General features: G+C 39.9%; 1 protein-coding gene across 1 annotated transcript in view; it reads left to right on the top strand.

Moving 5' to 3' along the window:
• Positions 1-22,141, top strand: part of LOC142548405 (ferredoxin-dependent glutamate synthase, chloroplastic-like) — a 34,648-nt gene that overhangs the window by 6,000 nt on the left and 6,507 nt on the right. Inside the window, exons 9-27 of the mRNA XM_075656697.1 lie at positions 7-152; positions 1,531-1,690; positions 2,019-2,129; positions 2,287-2,502; positions 3,197-3,354; positions 14,889-15,018; positions 15,350-15,408; positions 15,522-15,627; positions 16,251-16,347; positions 16,495-16,610; positions 16,828-17,025; positions 17,429-17,539; positions 17,654-17,893; positions 17,983-18,081; positions 18,465-18,560; positions 18,694-18,891; positions 18,990-19,064; positions 19,356-19,484; positions 19,567-19,665. Coding sequence (XP_075512812.1) covers positions 7-152; positions 1,531-1,690; positions 2,019-2,129; positions 2,287-2,502; positions 3,197-3,354; positions 14,889-15,018; positions 15,350-15,408; positions 15,522-15,627; positions 16,251-16,347; positions 16,495-16,610; positions 16,828-17,025; positions 17,429-17,539; positions 17,654-17,893; positions 17,983-18,081; positions 18,465-18,560; positions 18,694-18,891; positions 18,990-19,064; positions 19,356-19,484; positions 19,567-19,665 — 2,544 coding nt within the window. The remainder of the gene's footprint in view (positions 1-6; positions 153-1,530; positions 1,691-2,018; positions 2,130-2,286; positions 2,503-3,196; positions 3,355-14,888; positions 15,019-15,349; positions 15,409-15,521; positions 15,628-16,250; positions 16,348-16,494; positions 16,611-16,827; positions 17,026-17,428; positions 17,540-17,653; positions 17,894-17,982; positions 18,082-18,464; positions 18,561-18,693; positions 18,892-18,989; positions 19,065-19,355; positions 19,485-19,566; positions 19,666-22,141) is intronic.

The following is a 22,141-nucleotide window of genomic DNA, read 5'->3' as shown; positions in this document are numbered from 1 at the left end:
GTGTAGGTGTTTGAGAATACTGAGGTCAAAAAGCGAGTTGCGCTCTCGAATCCTTATGGAAAATGGGTGAATGAAAATCTTCGATCTCTTAAGCCTGCGAACTTTCTTGCGGAGACACTCATGGACAATGAAACAATATTAAGACGTCAGCAGTGAGTCTCCAAAATTTTTATTTTTGTGCATTAAGTGTTTTGAGATCCAGATGTTATTGATGCCTCCTCATTCTCTTGAAAACCATATTGGTGACCAGGACTTGAATCATTTTTCCAATCTGGTCTCAACCCAGTTCTAATCCCTTCCAATGTGGTCAACAGTCCAGTCAAATCATGTTCAATTCGTTTCGTTCTAGCCCGGTTTTGGATTGTGTTATATACCCAATCCAATAAATATGAAACCGCGCCAACCTGTTATGCTATCGTTGGACTGATCAAGTTCCATTGTTTACACCCTAGAACTGATTTAATCCGGTTTGGATCTCCATTTCAATTTGGTACTGTAGCATGCATAGTTTGAGGTGCTGATGATGAACAGTTATAGAGGAACTTGAACTGGCAACAACTCTAATAGAATTTTTTGTAATTTTATTTGACTCGATCCTTAGTTTCTAACTTTTAGAATACATGATCTATCTAGATTTTCTCCCTTTTCATTCTCTATATCAAGTGACACAGAAGATTGACTTTATATTGAGTGGAGAATACTTTAGCTAACACTAGCTGTATGTATTGGTACTCTAATCTTTTGATTTTTGAACTCTACAAGATTGATACACTTTTTTCTAGGAGACCTGGTCACTTCACTCCCTATTGTTACTGGTCAATCATATTTTTCATCTATCATGTCTAGGAGTTATCTGGTGACACTGTTGATGTTGAATGATTTTTCTGGAGCTTGTCATTTTCGGTGAACTGGAGTAGGGTGTTTGGAAGTGTGTGCGAATGAAGACTCTGGATTATTTAAATACTTCAGTGACTAAAGCACCACCCTCAACAATATTTGGCATTTTGGCAGATTAGTCTGATTGTGATCGAGTACCATTTTTCTTTCCTCTTGGTTTCTTTCACGACATGAAAAAATGGAGTAAAATCTGGGTTACTTGTTGATTTAGGGTGCACTACATGCTTATGAGCACCGACAACCTCTTTATCACAAAAGGAACTTACTGGGGCATGTCATTTTTTTCGACCTTCTCATACAGAATTTGTGGAAATGCATATGCATTCTCCAATGATTATTCATTTTGTGTTTATTAGTGCTCATGGCATTTGTTGAGACTCAAGTGCTCATAGAACTAATGAGAAGAAATGCATATTATAGAGATAATCGAGTACATAATCCATTTTCTGGCTCGTATCCCCCCTGCTGAAACTTAAGTCTGTTTGAGATACAATACTGAAAAATCTCAGAAAGGAATATTTCTAACTTATAAGGAATTTTTTTGCCTTTTATGTAGGTTCATTGTGATTTTGTGTTATGTGTTGATTGCCTTACTAATCATTATCACTCTCCTTTATTTTTTTTTAAAAATAGGGCTAATGGATATTCTAGTGAAGATGTTCAAATGGTCATAGAAACAATGGCTGCTCAAGGGAAGGAGCCTACATTTTGCATGGGGGATGATATTCCATTGGCAGTATTGTCTAGAAAGCCACACATGCTTTTTGATTATTTTAAACAACGATTTGCTCAGGTTTGCGATATTTTCTTGAACTCCTGGTCCTTCTGTGTACACTCTGTCTGATTTAGATGTAGTTTTAGACTTCTATGGGAATATGAAAATTTGATGAGCTATCTAATAATTTCTCTTTTCATGACGTGTATTACACTATCAACTTTTGCATCCCCTTATATGGTGCCTGTTTTTCCATGCCAATTATTGTACCATAATATTTGGAGTTTTTAATTGTTCTTATCCGAACTTTTGTTATATTTGCTTTTTACAGTAGTCTTATAGGAGTCGGAATGTTTGATGTTCTTGGGCTGATTTCGGGTTCTCTTTACATGTGTGTACAAACTAGGTTACAAATCCCGCTATAGACCCTCTGAGGGAAGGATTGGTTATGTCTCTTGAAGTCAATCTTGGAAAGCGAGGGAACATATTGGAAATTGGTCCAGAAAATGCCTCCCAGGTACTTCGGCAGTCCTTTATTTTCATGATGATTCTACACAATTTTTTATTCGTCAAATATATTGGTCTTATTCTCGTCAACAATTTTGATTTTCCTCCACACTTCTTTCACCTGCTATTGGACAATGAGAATGTTGTAAAAGATTTTCATTTGACAGGTGATTTTGTCGAGTCCTGTGTTAAATGAAGGAGAACTTGAGTCTTTGTTGAAAGATCCACTCTTGAACCCCCGAGTTTTACCTACATTTTTTGGCATAAGGAAAGGTATTGAAGGTTCACTTGAGAAAGCACTGTACAAGCTTTGTGAAGCTGCTGATGAAGCTGTCAGAAATGGCTCCCAGCTTCTTGTTCTTTCTGACAGGTCTGATGAGCTGGTGCGTACCCTTCTATTATGATGTGTTCATCACCTTTTTATGATTTACAGTAGGAGTGAATTGCCTGCTCTTTATCACACTTTCATGTCTGACTAAAAACTTTGGCATTTGAATGATTGTACTTTCTTAATTTTTTTTCCTGTGCATTCAATTAAAAAGAATCATGTTTGAAATTCTTTGTTTTTAAGTAGTATGGATTCCTGCTGGCATGTTCCAGCTTTGTTACAGTTTTTCTTCATGAAGTACTTAATATGTAAATGCTGAGGAACTTATTGAAAAAAATTGCAGCAAATATTGAGGTTATTATTAGCCATATAATATAGGAATAAAAAGTGTGAAATGGGATGGGGAAGTATAGGTTTCGTTTTATGGATCCTCAAGTTTGATCTCTCCTTTTCAAACGATTTTTCCATGGGATTATCCCACTCATTCATCATAAGAATAGGTTCCATCACATGGGCAGTCAGCTAGGTGATTGTCTTGGGGCTTTTCTTTCTTTATAGTTTCTTTGATTTCTTCTACCACTGTTTTGTTCACTCTAGGTCACATGCTGTTATATTCAATTTCTAGCCTTTTGCAGTCGTTAGCTTGTGTACCTATGCGTTTGTTCTCTATTTTTTGGGAGGCTTTCTAGTTCTTCTTTTACATGTATTCTAATGGTTGGCTTAGCATTATAATGCTTCGCTTTCTTCAGGACGCAACTCGGCCTGCAATTCCAATACTTCTTGCTGTGGGTGCCGTTCACCAGTATCTGATTCAGAATGGACTGAGAATGCAAGCTTCCATTGTCGCTGATACAGCACAGTGCTTCAGCACTCATCAGTTTGCATGCTTGATTGGATATGGTGCAAGGTAATCCTAATTTTCTCTTAGCTGCTTCCATTTGCGACATTACCATGAATAATGTAGTTACAGGTCATACTTCATTGTTGGCAGTTCTTCTATTGGTTTTTTTATAACTTGTGTTTTTTGACAGTGTTTCTGACTTGTGGGACAAAAATGCAGACTTGCATAATATTGGATAAATATTTTCATTTTGTTTAACTCACATATCCAATATCATTTATGATGATTTATATAGATTAGAGTATCATAAGGGTTTTCTTGACGATGTCATTGAGAATTATTTGTATTTACAACTTTTGTTGTTGAGATGCTAAAAAAGCCGAAGTATTTCTTGTGTACGAGTTGCTAAATTTCGAACTCCATTTCTAAAACATTCGACAAGATGTTTAAATTCAGTTTAAGACATTCTTATCCAAAATAAGTTGTTCATTCCTTGAAACCAATTAATGCAAGGGTAGCATATGGCACAATTATCCCCCCCTACCCTTTCTTTCCAACTTAAATACTTGCAGCCTTTTTCATGGTGTAGCTTCACAAAACCCTAGAGAGAGAATTTTTCAAAAATGCTCTCCCCCTCATCTGAGAATCGTCCCATTGTTCACTTCTATTCTCCGGATCTTCAACGACGACGACCGCACCTTCTCCATTGGCCCCGGCACCGACAGCTGGCTGCCGGCTATCGCTTTTCACTCTCAAAGGTTTCATCTTCTTCAAGTCGGGGTCTTCTGCTTGTGCATTATTTCTGCTCAATGTCTAGCTTCGCCTTCGTCTTCTTCCGGCGAAACCCGTCCTTTGTCTTCGTTGCCGGAAATCGCTATCCACTCTCCGAGGTTTCGTCTTATTCAAGCCCGGGTCTTCATCATCTGCTGTTTGCTTCATGCTCATTGTCTACATTCTTTTTCGTCTATTTCCGGTGAAACCTCCCTCTGTTTGCGGCATTCGCTACTCACGACTGGTACTGGATTATTGTTGCCCACCAAATCTATTTTCCTCATATATGTACGCTAGGAATAGTATGATCAATTGGAGATTGTCACCTGTAACTAGGCCAGTAGCTCAGGATGAAATGATCAAGATTGAACACAAAGATTGAATACGAAGTGTTCACGCTGAAATTGAGAATTGGAGGTTGTTTGATATGTGGTCCGAAAGAACCAGGAATTCGAGTTATATGATGGACTTCACAATACAGAGATTTGCTAACTGTCGAAGTGTGATGTAAATTAGGGTAAAACCAATTCCCTTAATTAAGGGATTCGGTTAGTCAATATGCAGATTTTTAGGAATTAGTTAGTTAGTTTCCTTTTTTTTGTTATTCTAGAGTATTCTGTAAATCCCTATTTATGTAACCTTTTACTGACTTATTGTATGATTGAACAAGGAAGAAGTTATTCCTGAATTATTTTTTCCACATGGTATCAGAGCCCTAGGACATTAGTCTGGGTTCATTCCGCACATTCCAGCCTTCATTGCTGTCCAGTTTTCTTCAAGCCTTCATTGCTGTCGTTTCTTTTCTATTTCCCTATCATTCACCAGTGTCAATCTCTGATACTGCCATCTCCAGCAGTTCGTCTCTCCCTGATGATACCTATGCTGTCCAGAAGACCGGTGACCTGCAGAATATTCGGGCCTCCAATCGACTCAACGGGAAAAATTATCTCAAGTGGTCCCAATTCATTCGCACGTATCTCAAAGGCAAAGGAAGAATCAGCCATCTTATTGGAACGGGACCACCGAGGGAGGATCCAAAGTTTGACGCTTGGGATGAAGAGGACTCTATGATCATGTCCTGGTTATGGGACTCCATGGATCCCGTGATCAGTGACACATGTATGTTCTTCTCCACAGCAAAGGAAACTTGGGACTATATCCGCCGCACCTACTCAAAGGCCAAGGATGCTGCTCAGGTGTATGAGATAAAGACTAAAACTGCGGCCCTCAAACAAGGTACCAAATCTGTCATTGAGTATGCTTCTCTGCTGCAAAACCTATGGCAGGAACTTGATTATTACCGAGTCTTTGAGATGAAATGCCCGGAGGATGCTGTACTATTGAAGAACTTTATTGAGAGAGACCGAATATATGATTTTTTGGCCGGATTAAACCCTGAATTTGATCAAGTAAGAATTCAGGTCCTTGGCCGAGAGGACACACCGTCCCTAGAAGAGACGTTCTCACTGATTCGCTCAGAAGAAAGTCGCAGGGGTATCATGCTTGAGCCACAGCACATGGATGGATCAGCACTTGCAACAAAAGGAGAGGATCTAGAGACGAATAAGGCGGCTGATATGCAAAGACCATATCCAAGTAGAGAAAATCAGTGGAAGGGGAACAAAGACACCCTATGGTGTACTCATTGCAAGAAACCAAGACACACAAGGGAAAATTGTTGGAAGCTACATGGCAAACCACCAAGCAAAGAATGGGGTGCCCGAGTAGGGAAGCCGAGACCTCAAGCGCACATAGCTGAGGATCAAACCAGGGATGAAAACTCAGCAGTAGAGGGGCTTAACCGAGAGGAGATTGAGAAGCTAAAAAATTTGCTGGGGTCCCTAGAGAAGCCTTCTGGTACATGTTCTCTAGCCCTCTCAGGTAATGGTTCATTCTCCTTTTCTGTAGATGCCCCAGGAACCCTAAATGCCAACTCTTGGATAATAGACTCTGGTGCTAGTGACCATTTGACACCCATATCTCAGATTTTTCACTCTTATACACCGTGCCCAAGTAACAGGAAAATTGTAGTGGCAAATGGCTCTGTGGCTACAGTGGCAGGCTTCGGAGACATACATATCTCCCCTATGCTTAGCCTAAAAAATGTACTTCATGTGCCAAAACTGTCCAGCAGCCTTGTCTCCATCCATAAACTCACTCATGATCTTAAATGCCATGTTACGTTTTTTCCTTCCTATGGTGTTTTTCAGGACCTAGCTTCGGGGAGGAAGATTGGACTTGCTAAGGAAAGGGGGGGCCTTTACTACCTTGAGTCTGCACCACAAGCCAGGAGCAATTTGTCCTTGTTTAGTTCATCCAATAAAGATACCATTTGGCTACACCATTTGCGCCTTGGTCATCCTTCCTTTAGGACTCTAAAAGTTATGTTTCTTTATTTATTTCAAGGATTAGATATTTCGGAATTTCATTGTGACACATGTGAATTGGCAAAACATACTCGAGTATCTTTTCCTATCAGTAATAAAAGAAGTTCTTCTCCTTTCCATTTAATTCATAGTGATGTATGGGGTCCCTCTCGGATACCTAACATTTCTGGGGCCCGCTGGTTTGTCTCTTTGATTGATGATTGTACTCGTTTCACATGGATATTTCTCCTTAAACATAAATCTGAAGTTAGCACTATTATACCAAATTTCCATGCGATGATTCAAAATCAATTTGGAGTAAAAATAAAAGGGTTTAGGACAGACAATGCCACAGATTACTTCAACCAAATCCTATCACCCTATTTCCTGTCACATGGCATTATCCATGACTCATCGTGTGTTCAAACACCTCAACAAAATGGGGTGGTTGAAAGGAAAAATGGACACTTGCTAAACACTACCCGAGCCCTACTTCTTCATGGAAACGTTCCTAAGACCTATTGGGGGGAAGCTGTCCTTACAGCCACACACATGATTAATAGACTTCCTTCACGGGTGCTTGACAACAAGAGTCCAGTAGAGTGCCTTAACAGCTTCTATCCTCACTTTAGAACCTCAAACGGACTCACCCCTAGGGTATTTGGGTGCACTGCCTTTGTTCATGTCCATAACACCCAAAGAGATAAGTTGGATCCCCGAGCCATCAAATGTATGTTCCTCGGTTACTCAACCACTAAAAAGGGGTATAAGTGCTATAATCCTTCTTCCAGAAAATCGTACATCTCTATCGATGTTACCTGCAGTGAAAATAAACCGTTCTTCTCCAAGTCCTCTCTTCAGGGGGAGAGTCCACTAGAAGATAGTCCTTGGGAATCCTTTGAGCCGATCCACACTCTTGATCTCCCTCCTATACCAACCGAGCCTTCTAACCCCACAAATGTGTCATCTTCCCACAAGTTTCCTAGGTTCTCTCTGGTGTACTCAAGGAGGAAGACTGCCCCGGAACAGACTCAAGTCCAAGCTTCCAATCCAGACTCCGGAAATGAGACCACGGCAAGTCCCGAACACCCTTCTCATATTCAACAGAGTGAAACACCAACCATTGGCCCAACAAATGACCTAGACCTTCCTATTGCCATCAGAAAAGATACCCGGGAATGCTCTAAACGACCACTATATCCATTATCTCACTATGTTTCCCTTAAAAACCTATCGCCAGCCCACAAAAAATTCATTGTCAGTTTAAACACCATTGCAATCCCTACTACTGTCTCTGAGGCATTGTCAACAAGGGAATGGAGAGTTGCCATGGGAGAAGAAATGAAAGCATTGGAAAAGAATAAAACCTGGGAGGTTGTGAATAAACCAGAGGGAAAGAACATTGTTGACTGTAAATGGATTTTTTCACTGAAATACAAGGCTGATGGATCCCTTGAAAGATACAAGGCAAGGTTGGTAGCCAAAGGGTATACTCAGACGTATGGAGTTGATTATCTGGAAACTTTTGCCCCGGTTGCCAAAATGAACACTGTGAGAATTCTTTTGTCATTAGCTGCTCACTATAGCTGGCAACTTCTGCAGTATGATGTTAAGAATGCTTTCCTCCATGGTGACTTAGATGAAGAAATCTACATGCACATCCCACAGGGTTTTGATGGAGAATCAAGCAATAAGGTGTGCAAATTAAAGAAGGCCCTTTATGGGTTAAAACAATCTCCAAGGGCATGGTTCGGGAAGTTTGCAAACTTTATGAAGGAATCTGGATACAAACAGAGCCAAGGTGATCACACCCTCTTCATTAAACACTCCTCTGCAGGGGGAGTAACGGCTCTTCTAGTCTATGTCGATGACATCATAGTAACCGGGAATGATGAAGAAGAAAAGCTCGAATTAAAGAGAAGATTGGGAAAGGAGTTTGAGATAAAAGAACTGGGCAGGTTGAAGTACTTTCTCGGTATTGAGGTGGCTTATTCTACACACGGGATTCTCATCTCTCAACAAAAATACATTACAGACCTACTTACCGAGACAGGAAAGGCTGGGTGTAAACCGGCCTCTACTCCAATGGATCCGAATCACAAATTGGGAGAAGATAAAGAGGAACCAGCAGTTGATAAAAGGATGTACCAGAGGTTAGTTGGTAGACTCATATACCTTGCTCATACTCGGCCAGATATAGCCTACTCAGTCAGTGTGATCAGCCAATTCATGCATGATCCAAGAGAGTCACATCTTCAAGCTGCAAATAGGGTACTTCATTATTTGAAAGGGAACCCAGGGAAATGGATTATGTTCAAAAGGAACGAGAGGCTTACAGTAGAAGCCTACACCGACGCTGACTATGCAGGATCCCTAGTAGATAGAAGGTCTACTTCGGGGTATTGTACGTTTCTAGGTGGCAACCTAGTAACATGGAGGAGTAAGAAGCAGAATGTAGTGGCCAGGTCCTCAGCCGAAGCAGAATTCAGGGCGATTGCTCAAGGACTATGCGAAATACTATGGCTAAAGATTATTTTGGATGATCTACGAGTCAAGGTCGAAGGTCCCATGAAACTCTACGGTGACAACAAGTCCGCAATCAACATTGCACATAATCCTATACAACACGATAGGACAAAGCATATTGAGATTGACAGACACTTCATCAAAGAGAAATTGGAGAGAAAACTAGTGTGTATGTCTTATGTTCCAACCGGGTGCCAGTTGGCTGATGTTCTGACTAAGGGACTAAGCAATTCAAGTTTTCATGGGCTCATATCCAAGCTGGGAATGGAAGACATCTATTCCTCAGCTTGAGGGGGAGTGTCGAAGTGTGATGTAAATTAGGGTAAAACCAATTTGTGGAAAAAATAATTTAGGAATAACTTCTTCCTTGTTCAATCATACAATAAGTCAGTAAAAGGTTGCATAAATAGGGATTTACAGAATACTCTAGAATAACAAAAAAAAGGAAACTAACTAACTAATTCCTAAAAATCTGCATATTGACTAACCGAATCCCTTAATTAAGGGAATTGGTTTTACCCTAATTTACATCACACTTCGACACTAACAAGCGTGGAAGATTCATTGAGATGTTGAAATACAGTAAGCAGGGCATAAAGCTAACCACCATTGTGCCTAGCGGATTCAACTCAGAGGGGTGGAAAAACATTTCGATTACCTTGGGAAAGCTGCTGTCAGGGAACAATCAGACAAGTAACCTACAACCTATCCTTAATCATGGCTAAATTCAGACGAGGTCCAACAGCGTACATCAGGATGAGACGAAATTATAGAGGAACCATAATCGAGGGATGTTGAAAAAAATGGAAGACAGCGGCAGGCAATGTTTAGATTAGAAGTGGCATGAAGCACTCATTGTTACCAAAGGTAGGGTGAACATCTCTTGGGAGCTAATTCAAGGTGCTCTTGGGAACTCGACAAATAGGAAGTTTGAAGTTTTCCCGTTTCAAGCTAACAAAGCAGTATGGTGGCCCTCGAATGCTATTGAATTCTCATATTATTTAAATCTGAAAAGAGGATTCTTCGACATTGGTGTGTATTTGGAATTTGAGGGGTGGATACCAGATAATAATACGTTGGATATGGTAGAAAATTGTTGTAACAGCAGGATTAAGATTTGTGGCTTACCATGGAGCTTATGGTTGCCGGCTACCTTCAAAATTATCGAGGATCGTTGCGGGGGTTTGATGGACATTAGAGCTGATACATTACTTTTCCGAGATCTTGGAGCAGCTAAGATCAAGGTGAAGGGCACCGAATGAGGGTTCATTCAAAACATGATGCAGATTCCATTAGATTGGGGAAATAGAGAGATTAGAATTCGGGTAGATTCTTTCGATCCTACAGCTTTTGAGCAGTACGAACGGCAAACTTACGCTCAAGTCATGGTGAATGGCAAGATGACCTTGGCGGGGTAGGGCAACACCAACATCCACAGGAAACAATTAAGAAATGAGGAATGCAACAACGGGTCTATTAAAGGAAAGAAATATTTGGGAGTCATACCAGATCAAGCAACAAGCACGGAAGAATTGAAGATAGGCTTTGGATCGGGTAACAATGGGGAGAAGACGGAAGATGCGCATGGGTCTATGCCTCGAAGAAACAACAAAAAATATCAGAAGGTAAGAGTGAGACATCGGCACCAACAGTGGGGGAAAAGGTGTTCAAGATTTTGAGGAAAGTTGTACCAAAAGAAGTCACAAAATTTAGAAGCTCGTCAATTAATTCGATGAATAGTAGAGAAGCCGAGGAGCAAGATAGTAGGGTGGGTGTTGCAAGCAATAATAAATTACTGCCTACTTATGGGCAACCCTATTGCAAAAGACTCAAGAGAGATGTCGTTGAGGGCAATGCTGGAAGCGGCAAAGGTAACAAGGGGAATAATAGGATGCTGGGGATTTTTGAGTCGGATGACAGAGTTGAGATCGAGTTTGATGATTCACAAGATGATTTGTTGGAGGTGGACTTCGATTTATCGGAGTCTGATAGCCAGGTATCTCTCCGATCAGAATAGTATGTTACAATTGCAGAAGACATATCAGCAATGGAGGGGAATCTTCTCACCACCGAAGGGGTCACTGAATATCACCGGGCCACTTCGACCTGAAAATGCGAAACCTAACGTGGGACGAGTACTAATTGGTATTCAATCTTCCATTCTAAACCACTTTTTTACGCTTCATTCTATTTTACCGGTGTCGTTTCAGTTTTGGGATTGTCTAGTGGTCTATTAGGAGGAGGGGAAGCGAGGGTAGGTGAAAAGTCGGGTTCCGTGAGAGAAATTTCTAAAGAGGCTGAGGTGGTGGGAAATATGCGTGCTGAACGGGAGATGGCAGGAGCGTGTTCAGACTGTAAATGTTGCGAAGGGGTTAAGAAGTCGACTGGTCTCTTAAGTAGAGAACTTTACAGATTAAAACGTGGAATCAATTACGAGAGAGGTTCGACCTTGAAGGGTTCCAATGCATTGTTATGAAAATTTCCTCTTGGAATATCAGAGAAGGAGGGGCAGCAAGGAGGAGGGAGTTAGTTAGGACTGTCATGCGTAATGAAAATTCGGATATAGTAGTGCTTTTGGAAACCAAAAAAAAAAAAAGGTGGACAAACGGTTCATTGCAAGTGTATGGAAGTCAAGATTTGTTGATTGGGTATGCCTACCGTCGGTCGGAAGATCTAGGGGAATTCTAGTCATATGGGATCCTAGAGTGGTGGTAGTCAGCAATAATTTGATTGGGGAATTTTCGATGTCGATTGAAATTCGTTGGAATGAAGAGATCAAATGGTGGTTCTCAGTCATTTACGGACCAGTTAAGCAGAGATAAAGAGTGTTATTTTGGGATGAATTAGCTGGATTGAATTCTATCTGTGGTGATAAATGGTGTGCCTGAGAGGTGACTTTAATGTGGTCAGAAACACGGGAGAAAAAATGAACAACCAATCCAATACCACGAGCATGTCTTGTTTTGACTGTTTGATAGGCGAATTGGAACTTCATGATCCCCTCACTATTGAATGCAAAGTACACGTCGTCAAATTTTAGGGCTGAAGTGATTTGTTGTCGCTTTAGACAGATATCTCATTTCCGGGGGTTGGAGGGACATCTTCCATTCAGACAAACGGTGCTACCCAGAATTACATCGGACCACTGTCCTATGATGTTTGTTATCGCTAAGCTGAGGTGGGGTCCTGGTCCGTTTAGATTTGAGAATGCTTGGTTGTCACACCATAAGTTTAAAGGTTTAGTTCAGTCATGGTGGAACAATGGGGGTACTTAGGGGTGGGAAGGATATAAGTTTATGAAAAAACTGAAAGGGAAAATAGGTATCCAAATGGAACAAAGATGTATTTGGAGATGTGGGCGTCAGATACAAGGAGTTGACCAGTAAGATTAATCAGTTGGATGAGCTAGAGGCTGGTGGTGTTTGGTCTGAAATTCTAAACGATGTAAGAAGGGACGTAAGGTGCGAATTGGAAAAGGTGCCGTTTAGAAGATTCCAAATTGGAAGTCAAAAAGCAAAAGTTAGATGGCTGAAGGAAGGGGATCAGAACTCAAAATCTTCCATTCGTTACTCAATAATAGAAGGAACATAGCATTGATAGATAAAGTGGAGTTGGAGGTTACTGAGGACAGGCAGATTGAAGAGAAAATTATTAGCTTCTATAGGAATCTGTATAGGAAATCGGACGGGGTAGAGGGGAACTTTGATGGGGAGGGAGGGGGCTTTAATGGTTTGGAATGAAGTCCTTTAGATAGGCTTGAAGCGGAGGAGTTGGAGACACCATTTTCGGAAAATGAGATTTAAAAACGGTGTTTGATAGTGACGGATCCAAAGCTCTAGGGCCGGACGGTTTCACATTGGCTTTCTTTCAAAAGAATTGGGGTATGGTCAAAGCGGATTTAATGAAGGTGTTTCCTGAATATTTTGAAGGTGGCATTGTTAATGGCATCACAAACGAAACCTACATATGCCTCATTCCAAAGAAACGAGAAGCGATTAAGATCAATGCCTTTAGACCAATTAGTTTGACAACGAGCATGTATAAGATATTGGCCAAGGTCGAGCTTGACAAGTAGACTGAAGAAAGTCTTGAGTAATAAAATCGCGGAGAACAAGTGTGCTTTTATTCAAGGAAGACAGATTCTTGACTGTTACCTTATTGCGAATGAGATTGTGGAGGAGGAGGTGGATTATGAGGTGCGTTTCTAATGTTTCTTTCTCGATATTTATTAACGGGAGGCCTCGGGCAAAATCTAAATGGGAGAGAGGACTCAGACAAGGGGATCCATTATCACCTTTCCTTTTTAACCTAGTCGTCGATGGTTTGAGGCGGATGGTAGACAGGGCCAAGGTAGTGAACAAAGTGAGAGGACTCGAAGTAGGGAGAGAAAAAATTGAAATTTCGCATATTCATTTTGCGGATGATACTTTGTTCTTTGCACACTCACAGAGACATGTGTTGGCAATAGTGGGAATACTTAAATTTTTGGGTATTAAACCGAGTTCGAAAATTAATCTGGAAAAAATTGTTTTGGGATTGAATATTTCGGAAGAGGAAGTCGATGGACTGACATTAACAATTAGGTGCAAAAATGAAAAGTGACCGACTAAGTATCTCAGGGTGCTTTTGGGAGGTAATCATACGACTACGGAATTCTGGTAACCTGTGGTATCCAAAATGTCCAAAAAACTAGCCAGTTGGACTTCTTGGAAAATGTTGGTGGAGATGTTCATTGGAAAGGGGGACGTGGAAAAAAATAATTAAGAGTATTTATGGTCTTCAAGATAATGGGTGAGACGTGGGGTTGGCGGGGAACTCGATATTCAGAAGCCTTGGAAATTTATCTCTCGCTCATACCTGGCTTTTCATCAGATGATTAGGCGGTCCTCAAAGAGAGTAATATCATTCGTATTTGGGAAGATGTTTGGGGGGTGTCTTCGTTAAAAGACAGATTTCCATCTTTGTTTCAGATTTGCAATTTAACCAACAAACCGATCTATAACTTCGTAGATGTTGTCGATAGCGGGGTTCAATTCTATTTTCCAATAGGATGTGCGGTTTAGAAGATATTTTAATGAGGTCGAAGTAGGTGAGTTCACTAATCTTTTAAGGGTCTTAGAGGCAGTAAAGTTGGAGTTGGGTAACGAGGAATTTAGAGTTTCGTTGGGGGATTTTTCCGGGTTGTTCTCTGTTCGATCTTTCTACGACTCTTTTTTCCAGATTTCAAACTTCCCTTTATTCTCCTATTATCATAATATCTGGAAAGTACCCGTCCCGCATAATGTTTTCAAGTTTTCTCGTGGATTGTGGCTCTGGGAAACTATCCTCATGTGATTTGGTGCAAAGAAGGTGGCATGCCTATGTCTTATGCTCGCAATGGTGTTGCTTCTGCCGAAAGCAAGAGGAGAATCAGGACCATCTATTGGTGCATTGTTCTTAATGCCAGTGGTAGTTTGGATAAAAGTGTTAAAAAGTTGGGTTTTCAATGGACATTCCCGAGTAAGTCACAAGACCTATTTATTATGGAGCCAGGATTGCCCACAGCGAGAAGATTTACGAGTTTCTGGTATATGATAACTCATTGCATATTTTGGTCGATATGGTTGGAAAGGAACAATAGAATATTCGAAGATGTGTCGTAGTCTGTGGACGAAGTCTGGGAGAAAATCAAATTCAAGGTCGCAAATTGGACGACTAAGTTGCCAGAGTATAACCATTTATGTACCTCAGACTTAGTTATGGATTGGAAATTTGATGACCATGATGACTGTGTGGTAGTTTTTTATCGATCTCCCGTGTAACGGGTCTTGCGGATTGCTCATCCGCTTCTATTGCAAAACTTTCTATTATTATAATACTTGCAGCCTTTTCTAATTGTTCTTCAACTGGTCAGTGTATGAATCAGGCAGTTTATTGTCCTTATTCATGTGTATACAGTGCTGTATGCCCCTACGTGGCATTGGAGACATGTCGTCAATGGCGGTTGAGCAATAAAACGGTGAACCTGATGCGGAATGGAAAAATGCCCTCTGTGACTATTGAACAGGCTCAAAAGAATTTTTGCAAGGTTTGTACAGCACAGCAGTTTTGGTTATACCTTTTTTAGACAAATTTCACTCTCAGCTTTTGATTGCCTTCAATTCATGATGATTTATATCTTGTTCCTCAGAAGTGTTGTACTCTGTTTAAAAAAAGAAGAAGTCATGTACTCTCAATTTGAGTTGGCAGCAATTAAACTATCGTCCAAAACTAGAAATTGATGTTCTTTTGTATTTTTGAAGCTTTTCTGAAGGCTCGTGATAATGTTCATTTTCAATTGAAGTGCTTGAAGTTCTATTTTTCGTTTGCATTTTTTTCATACTTTATTGATTGAGAAATTGTCGTAAGTTTTATTTCAGGCAGTGAAATCTGGCCTTTTGAAAATTCTATCGAAAATGGGAATCTCACTGCTCTCCAGGTATGCTCACATTTTCGGGCATTTTGGCATTGTAATTACTAACCTTCCTAGTTGTTGCATCCCTATATTTCTATTTTCTGAACACCTATTCTAATTAATGTGCCTTTATTTAGTTATTGTGGTGCTCAAATATTTGAAATCTATGGATTGGGGGAAGATATAGTGAACATTGCTTTTTGTGGGAGCCCATCAAGCATTGGTGGATTGACGTTGGACGAGGTAATAAACCTGATAGGAACGAGGCACGTGACTGAGGTTTTGTTGCTTAAGTTTATGGTTGAAACAATGATGTTAAATTGGCTTGTTTCTTATGTATAGGACAGGTTGGAGACCACTAAATTTTTTGCTTTATTTATCACTATTTTATGCCACATGTTTCGGTAAATCGTTCCATGGTGCTGTGTTTTTGAATATTTGATTCTCCCGTTGAACACAAAATATGTAAATCCACTTACTTATATACTTGCTGATAGGTCCTTTCGGCTTTCACATTTGAACATTATACTTGCGCACTTGGGCATGATAAGATTTTGGCTGGTGACTCAAAAGTGCACTTATTTGTTGACTCAGATCTGGATATCATATTGTTTTTGTTCTAAGTATGCGAAAAATTGAGAACTGCTTAATGCATGTTGCATAATGTTTCTAAAAATTGGATAATAGGCTATAAATGCTGTGGAGATTGGAAGAAATTTTAAATTATTTTTCCGTATGACTGAGGTTGGGTTCAATTCTATACAGACTTTCATATACATGAATGCATACAGCTAGAACTTTTCTCATTTATGTATCTAGAATGGTGCAAATGATAACCAGACCTTTTAATCATTTTTCTTTTGCAGTTAGCAAGGGAAACTTTGTCGTTTTGGGTTAAGGCTTTCTCTGAAGATACAGCAAAAAGACTTGAAAATTTTGGATTCATACAATTTAGGCCTGGAGGTACTTTTTTGCAAATGAGTCCAGTTGTTTATATAACACATTTATGTTTTCTATTTTCACACACACAGAAATTTGTGTTCTCTTGGTTCAAAATCATCTTTTACCTCAAAAGGTGCTAAACATTTTTATCTTGTTTCAAAATCAAAGGTGAATATCATGGTAACAATCCAGAGATGTCAAAGCTGCTTCACAAAGCCGTGAGACAAAAGAATGAAACTGCATATTCCATTTACCAGCAACATCTGGCTAACCGACCTGTGAATGTGAGTTGCTTCTATTGAATGTATGTATTTCGTACAGATTCTTGATTTCAAGAGCATCCCACTTGAAGTGGTGGAACATAAGAATTGATCTTCATTTTGATTCAGTTTATTGGAAGACGTGGAAAGTGTTGACTTGCTCACCTTTGTCCCTCTAATGGGCTGTTATTTGTCCACACGATCAATAATCAATCATGACAAATCTATTTACTGATTCCAGGTGCTTAGAGATCTACTTGAATTTAGAAGTGATCGTTCCCCAATCCCTGTTGGAAGAGTTGAGCCTGCTTCGTCTATTGTTGAGCGATTTTGCACCGGTGGCATGTCGCTTGGAGCCATTTCCAGGGAAACTCATGAAGCAATTGCTATTGCAATGAATAGATTGGGTGGAAAATCTAACTCGGGAGAAGGGGGTGAGGTAATCAACTTTATAGTTATGTACGGCTGTATTTGATGTTTTAACATATAGGTTGTATCCAGCTAAACGTGACTCTTTACACTGATTTGATTGCAATATAAATCAAATGGAATTCGGAAGTATCAATTTATCCGAGCCAAGGAAAAAAATATAAGGACCAAATTTTTTTATATGTTAATTGCATATAGCATACCACATGTTTTAATTCTAATAGTTTTCGCTTAATCTTGGCCATTCCATCAGATTTGGCTGAGCGCAGGTCGTGGTACTGAACATTGATTTCTGAAATATTTGGATCTGATAGAAGTTAAATATTAATCTCAGATAAATTTGATATTTTTTATTTCCCCAATTGTAAATATGTCCAGTTGCCCAGTCGTATTAAAGTTTCATCTTCGTCTAGGATCCAATTCGCTGGCGTCCACTTACCGATGTTGTGGATGGGTACTCACCAACATTGCCACACCTTAAAGGTCTTCAAAATGGTGACACTGCTACAAGTGCTATCAAGCAGGTCTTATTGCATCTGTGACACCCTTTGCATTCATACTTTTATTTGTACATATATACAGCCTAAAGAATGACATTTTTTTGTGATGAGTTAAATAATTGTTATTTGAGGTTTCAGGTAGCTTCAGGTCGCTTTGGTGTCACTCCAACATTCTTGGCCAATGCTGATCAACTAGAAATCAAAATTGCTCAAGGTGCAAAACCAGGTGAAGGAGGCCAACTTCCAGGGAAAAAAGTTAGTGCATATATTGCGAGATTAAGGAATTCAAAACCTGGTGTTCCACTCATATCTCCTCCTCCACACCATGATATTTATTCTATCGAGGATCTTGCTCAATTGATTTATGATCTTCATCAGGTGATGTGCTTGGAATATGCTCTGTTTTTACTTGTATGGACTAATGTTATCTTGGAATGTTCGGTTTATAAAGGTATTCAATTGTACAGGTCAACCCCAAGGCTAAAGTATCTGTAAAACTCGTGGGAGAAGCTGGAATTGGTACAGTGGCTTCTGGTGTTGCAAAGGGTAATGCTGATGTTATACAGGTACGTATTGAAAACTAGATGAAAAATATTTCTACTATTCTGAAGTTGAAGTAGGAAGTCGGCCTTTTTTCGGCCACCATCTGGTAATTGGCTGGAAGGAAACAATTTTTTGAATTTTTTGAATTTTATTATTCACTTATTTTAGTGAATTTTAGGTATGTTGAGTATTACTATTATTTTCTTTTAATACTTCTTTTTCATTTGTTATGTGAACTTAGTTAATTGCTTTGAGTTGACCGGTAACATATCAATTTTTTCTCGTGAAGTAAACAATCTTTTATGAGAATTATTGTTATATACAAATACTTACACTTTTATTTCAGTGATTTTTGTAATAAGATGGAATCAAGATTATTCAAAAACATGTTTGATCTTGTCTTCAGATATCAGGACATGATGGTGGAACTGGAGCCAGCCCTGTAAGTTCAATCAAGCACGCTGGTGGTCCTTGGGAACTTGGGCTTACCGAATCACACCAGGTCCTTTTAACTCTTTGAGACACTGCTTCTCCTTTTTAATTCAATCTATGTGCCTAATAAATGGATTTAATTTGGTAGTAGACCTTTTGCTTTGATGGGTGTTGTGTCATCTGTCATCATAAATCTTTTCCAGATGCTCATTGCAAACGGGCTCAGAGAAAGGGTCATACTCAGGGTTGATGGTGGCTTCAAAAGCGGATTTGATGTCCTTATGGCTGCAACAATGGGTGCTGATGAATATGGATTTGGTTCTGTAGCTATGATTGCCACTGGCTGCATAATGGCTCGTATTTGCCACACTAATAATTGTCCTGTTGGTGTTGCCAGTCAGGTGACTAGGATTTCTAGATAATGTTGTTTTTTTAAATTAATCCTGCCCGTTTTTGTCACCAGTTGAGAATTGCTTCAAATAATTTTTTTTCATGGCAGAGAGAAGAGCTAAGAGCTCGTTTTCCTGGTGTTCCTGGAGACCTTGTCAACTACTTCTTATATGTTGCAGAAGAGGTATTCTACATTTTGTGCCGTCATAGTAAATGATAATCGAAATATTGTTCAAAGTACTTAATTTTTTGTTTTCACCAGGTTTATTGGATGATGTGCCTTTACTTTTGAATGTTTACATGCTCGGCTCCTTGCATATTGTTTGAATGAATATTTTCCACTTCTAGATTTTGCTATGATGCTATTGCACATGCTTGCTAAATTGCATCCTTGCATCATTCTGTGATCAAGAATAGATTATTTTTTGACTGCTTTTATGCTTTGGTTGATGCTTTGTGAACAATATTTTGCCAGGTAAGAGGTATGCTGGCACAACTCGGCTACGAGAAACTGGATGACATAATTGGCCACACGGAGTTACTTAAACCTCGTGATATTTCATTGATGAAGACGCAACATCTTGATCTTAGTTATTTTCTTTCTGTGAGTATTAAATAAATACGTCCAATCCATTATCATAGGGCTGTTAACTGTCTTTGTATACTAATAAAGCTCTGTGTTTCAGAGTGTCGGATTACCAAAATGGAGCAGCACTATGATTAGGAATCAGGAAGTTCATAGTAATGGTCCTGTTCTGGATGATACATTGCTTTTGGACCCAGAGGTAGCTGTTACTCCATTAGTTTCAAATGGATCTTAGAGAACTAAAGCTCCATCAAGTATTCTATTTGTTTATTTTCTGTTAAAGCTTTTACACAATTATTTTATCTTGCTTTGGCTTGTGATTTTGTTAATGGATCATCCCCAAGAATTTGATTCTGAACAAAAAATTCGAATATCGAATATTTCATTAGCCGGAATGTTGAAGATTGTTGAAGATCTTAGATAAGATGTTTAAGAAGTTTAAATTAAGATTGCATATTTTAGATTTGTAGGGATTTTCTGATTTTGCTTATATATACTTCAGCATTATATATTTTATTATCAATGAATAAGAGAGAATGAATTATTTTCTTTATCCATAAAATATACCGAACTACATGGTATCAGAGTGTTAGGTGTAAACCCTAGCCGCCGCTGCCACCAGAGGTATGGGTATCAAACGTAGCTGCTGCCATGACCAAGTATGGAAATACGGCGTCATCCTCTAATTCCGATAAACAAGCGGCAGCTCCGACACCTACAACCACAACTGATCTCTCTCCACTTCATCACCCGCCACAAACTTAATGGCCAGAATTATCTGCAATGGTCTCAGTCCATCATGATGGTTATTTGCGACAAGGGCAAAGAAAATTTTATTTCTGGCTCTTCCAAACGACCGGCCACTATTAATGGAAAATTCAGGACTTGGAACAACGAGAACAACATGCTGATGTCTTGGCTTATTAATTCCATGCTCTGTGATATTGGAGAGAACTTCCTACTCTATTCTTCTGCCGAAGAAATATGAGATGCAGTCCGGGATACGTATTATGCCCGTGACAAAACATTTGAGTTATTCAGAGTGGAAGGCCTGCTTCACTATGTATTCCAGAATGAGGACACTGTCACGACATATTTCGATGCACTCACCAAACTCTAGCAGCAGCTCGTCTATTCGAGTCCAATGACTGGAAGATGAAACACACTTCAGGGATTTGTGGAGACCAAACGTGTATTCAAATTCCTCATCGGACATGATCCATCTCTCGATGAAGTTCGTGGCCGCATCTTGGCCACAAAACCACTGCCAGGACTCCATGCAGCCTTCTCTGAAGTTCGACATGAAGCGAGTTGCTGGAAGTTAATGATGGGCTCCTCTCGTTCCACCACCGCTTACGCTTCTTCCCTTGCTTCATCTCGGCCACCGACGGTGATACACGCCCTTCCCCACATTCTGCCACCACACATAACCAGCATATGCGGAATGGGCGAGTGTGGTGTGACAAATGCAGGAAACCAAACCATACTGTGGAAACTTGCTAGCGCATCCATGGCAAACCGGCAAACTGGAAACCAATCAGGGAACAACGTGCAAATTCAGCTGTTGTTGATACTAACTCTCGTATCTCGCAGCAACCATTCACCCATGACCAGCTCGATGCCCGTCAACGATTGTCTGGACCGATTTCTGCTCGACATTCTGCCCCATTTATGACACTACTAAGTATGGGTAATGCAGCACACCAAGGTGAATTTCTCATTGCATTCTCCTCGAATCAGGATTTTCATTCTGCCCCATCTACGACACTACTAAGTATGGGTAATGCAGCACACCAAGGTGAATTTCTCATTGCATTCTCTCCTCGAATCAGGATTTTTCTTCTGCATTCCATTCTCAAGATCGTGGGATCTAGACCCGTGAGCCATAAAATGCATCTTTCTAGGGTACTCCCCTAACTAGAAGGGCTATAAATGTTGCTCCCCAATCACAAAAAGGTTTTATCACCCCCTAGATGTCACCTTCTTTGAAAACAAACCTTTACATCCCAATTTCTCAATTCAGGGGGAGAATGACACAAACAAATCTCCAAAATAAGATCCGTTTATCAATCTAGAACCTAACCACCTGTCAACTTCCCAAAATACAGCACTCAAAGTTTACTGAAGAAGAAATGTCACCCAAGTGAGAAGACAACAAAAACAAGCAACCACTCCAAATCTATCCTACTTGGCCAATTCCCGATGAAAAAGAACAAGGTAATAGTTAACTTGACAGTAATTCTCCCATACTAGACAATTGTGACATTGATGATAGACCCATTGCTTTAAGAAATGGAACTAGAACATGTACACGACATTTGTGTCATTTGACTCGTTATCACCTGCATATCGTTCTTTTGCATCCAGTTTAGATCAAGTACAAGTTCTAGGGTCTATCGAGGATGCACTCTAGGATGCAATTTCGAAGGAAGCTGCCTTTGATGAGATCAAAGCACTAGAAAAGAAAAAAATGGGAAATTACGGAACTCCCTCCGAGAAACGAACTGTTGACTGCAAATGGATTTTCATAGTGAAATATAATATAAGGCTGATGGAAGCATTGAACGGTACAAAGCACGGCTTGTTGCAAAAAGGTACACTCAGTCGTATGGAATTGATTATCAAGAGATCTTTGCTCTTGTAGCTAGATTAAACACCGCCAGGGTACTCCTATC

This window comes from Primulina tabacum, chromosome 6, assembly GCF_025594145.1.
Source record: "Primulina tabacum isolate GXHZ01 chromosome 6, ASM2559414v2, whole genome shotgun sequence".
In the NCBI taxonomy this organism is placed as follows: Eukaryota; Viridiplantae; Streptophyta; class Magnoliopsida; order Lamiales; family Gesneriaceae; genus Primulina; species Primulina tabacum.
The sequence above is the reverse complement of the archived record's forward strand: the minus strand, read 5'-3'. Positions and strand labels throughout refer to the sequence as shown.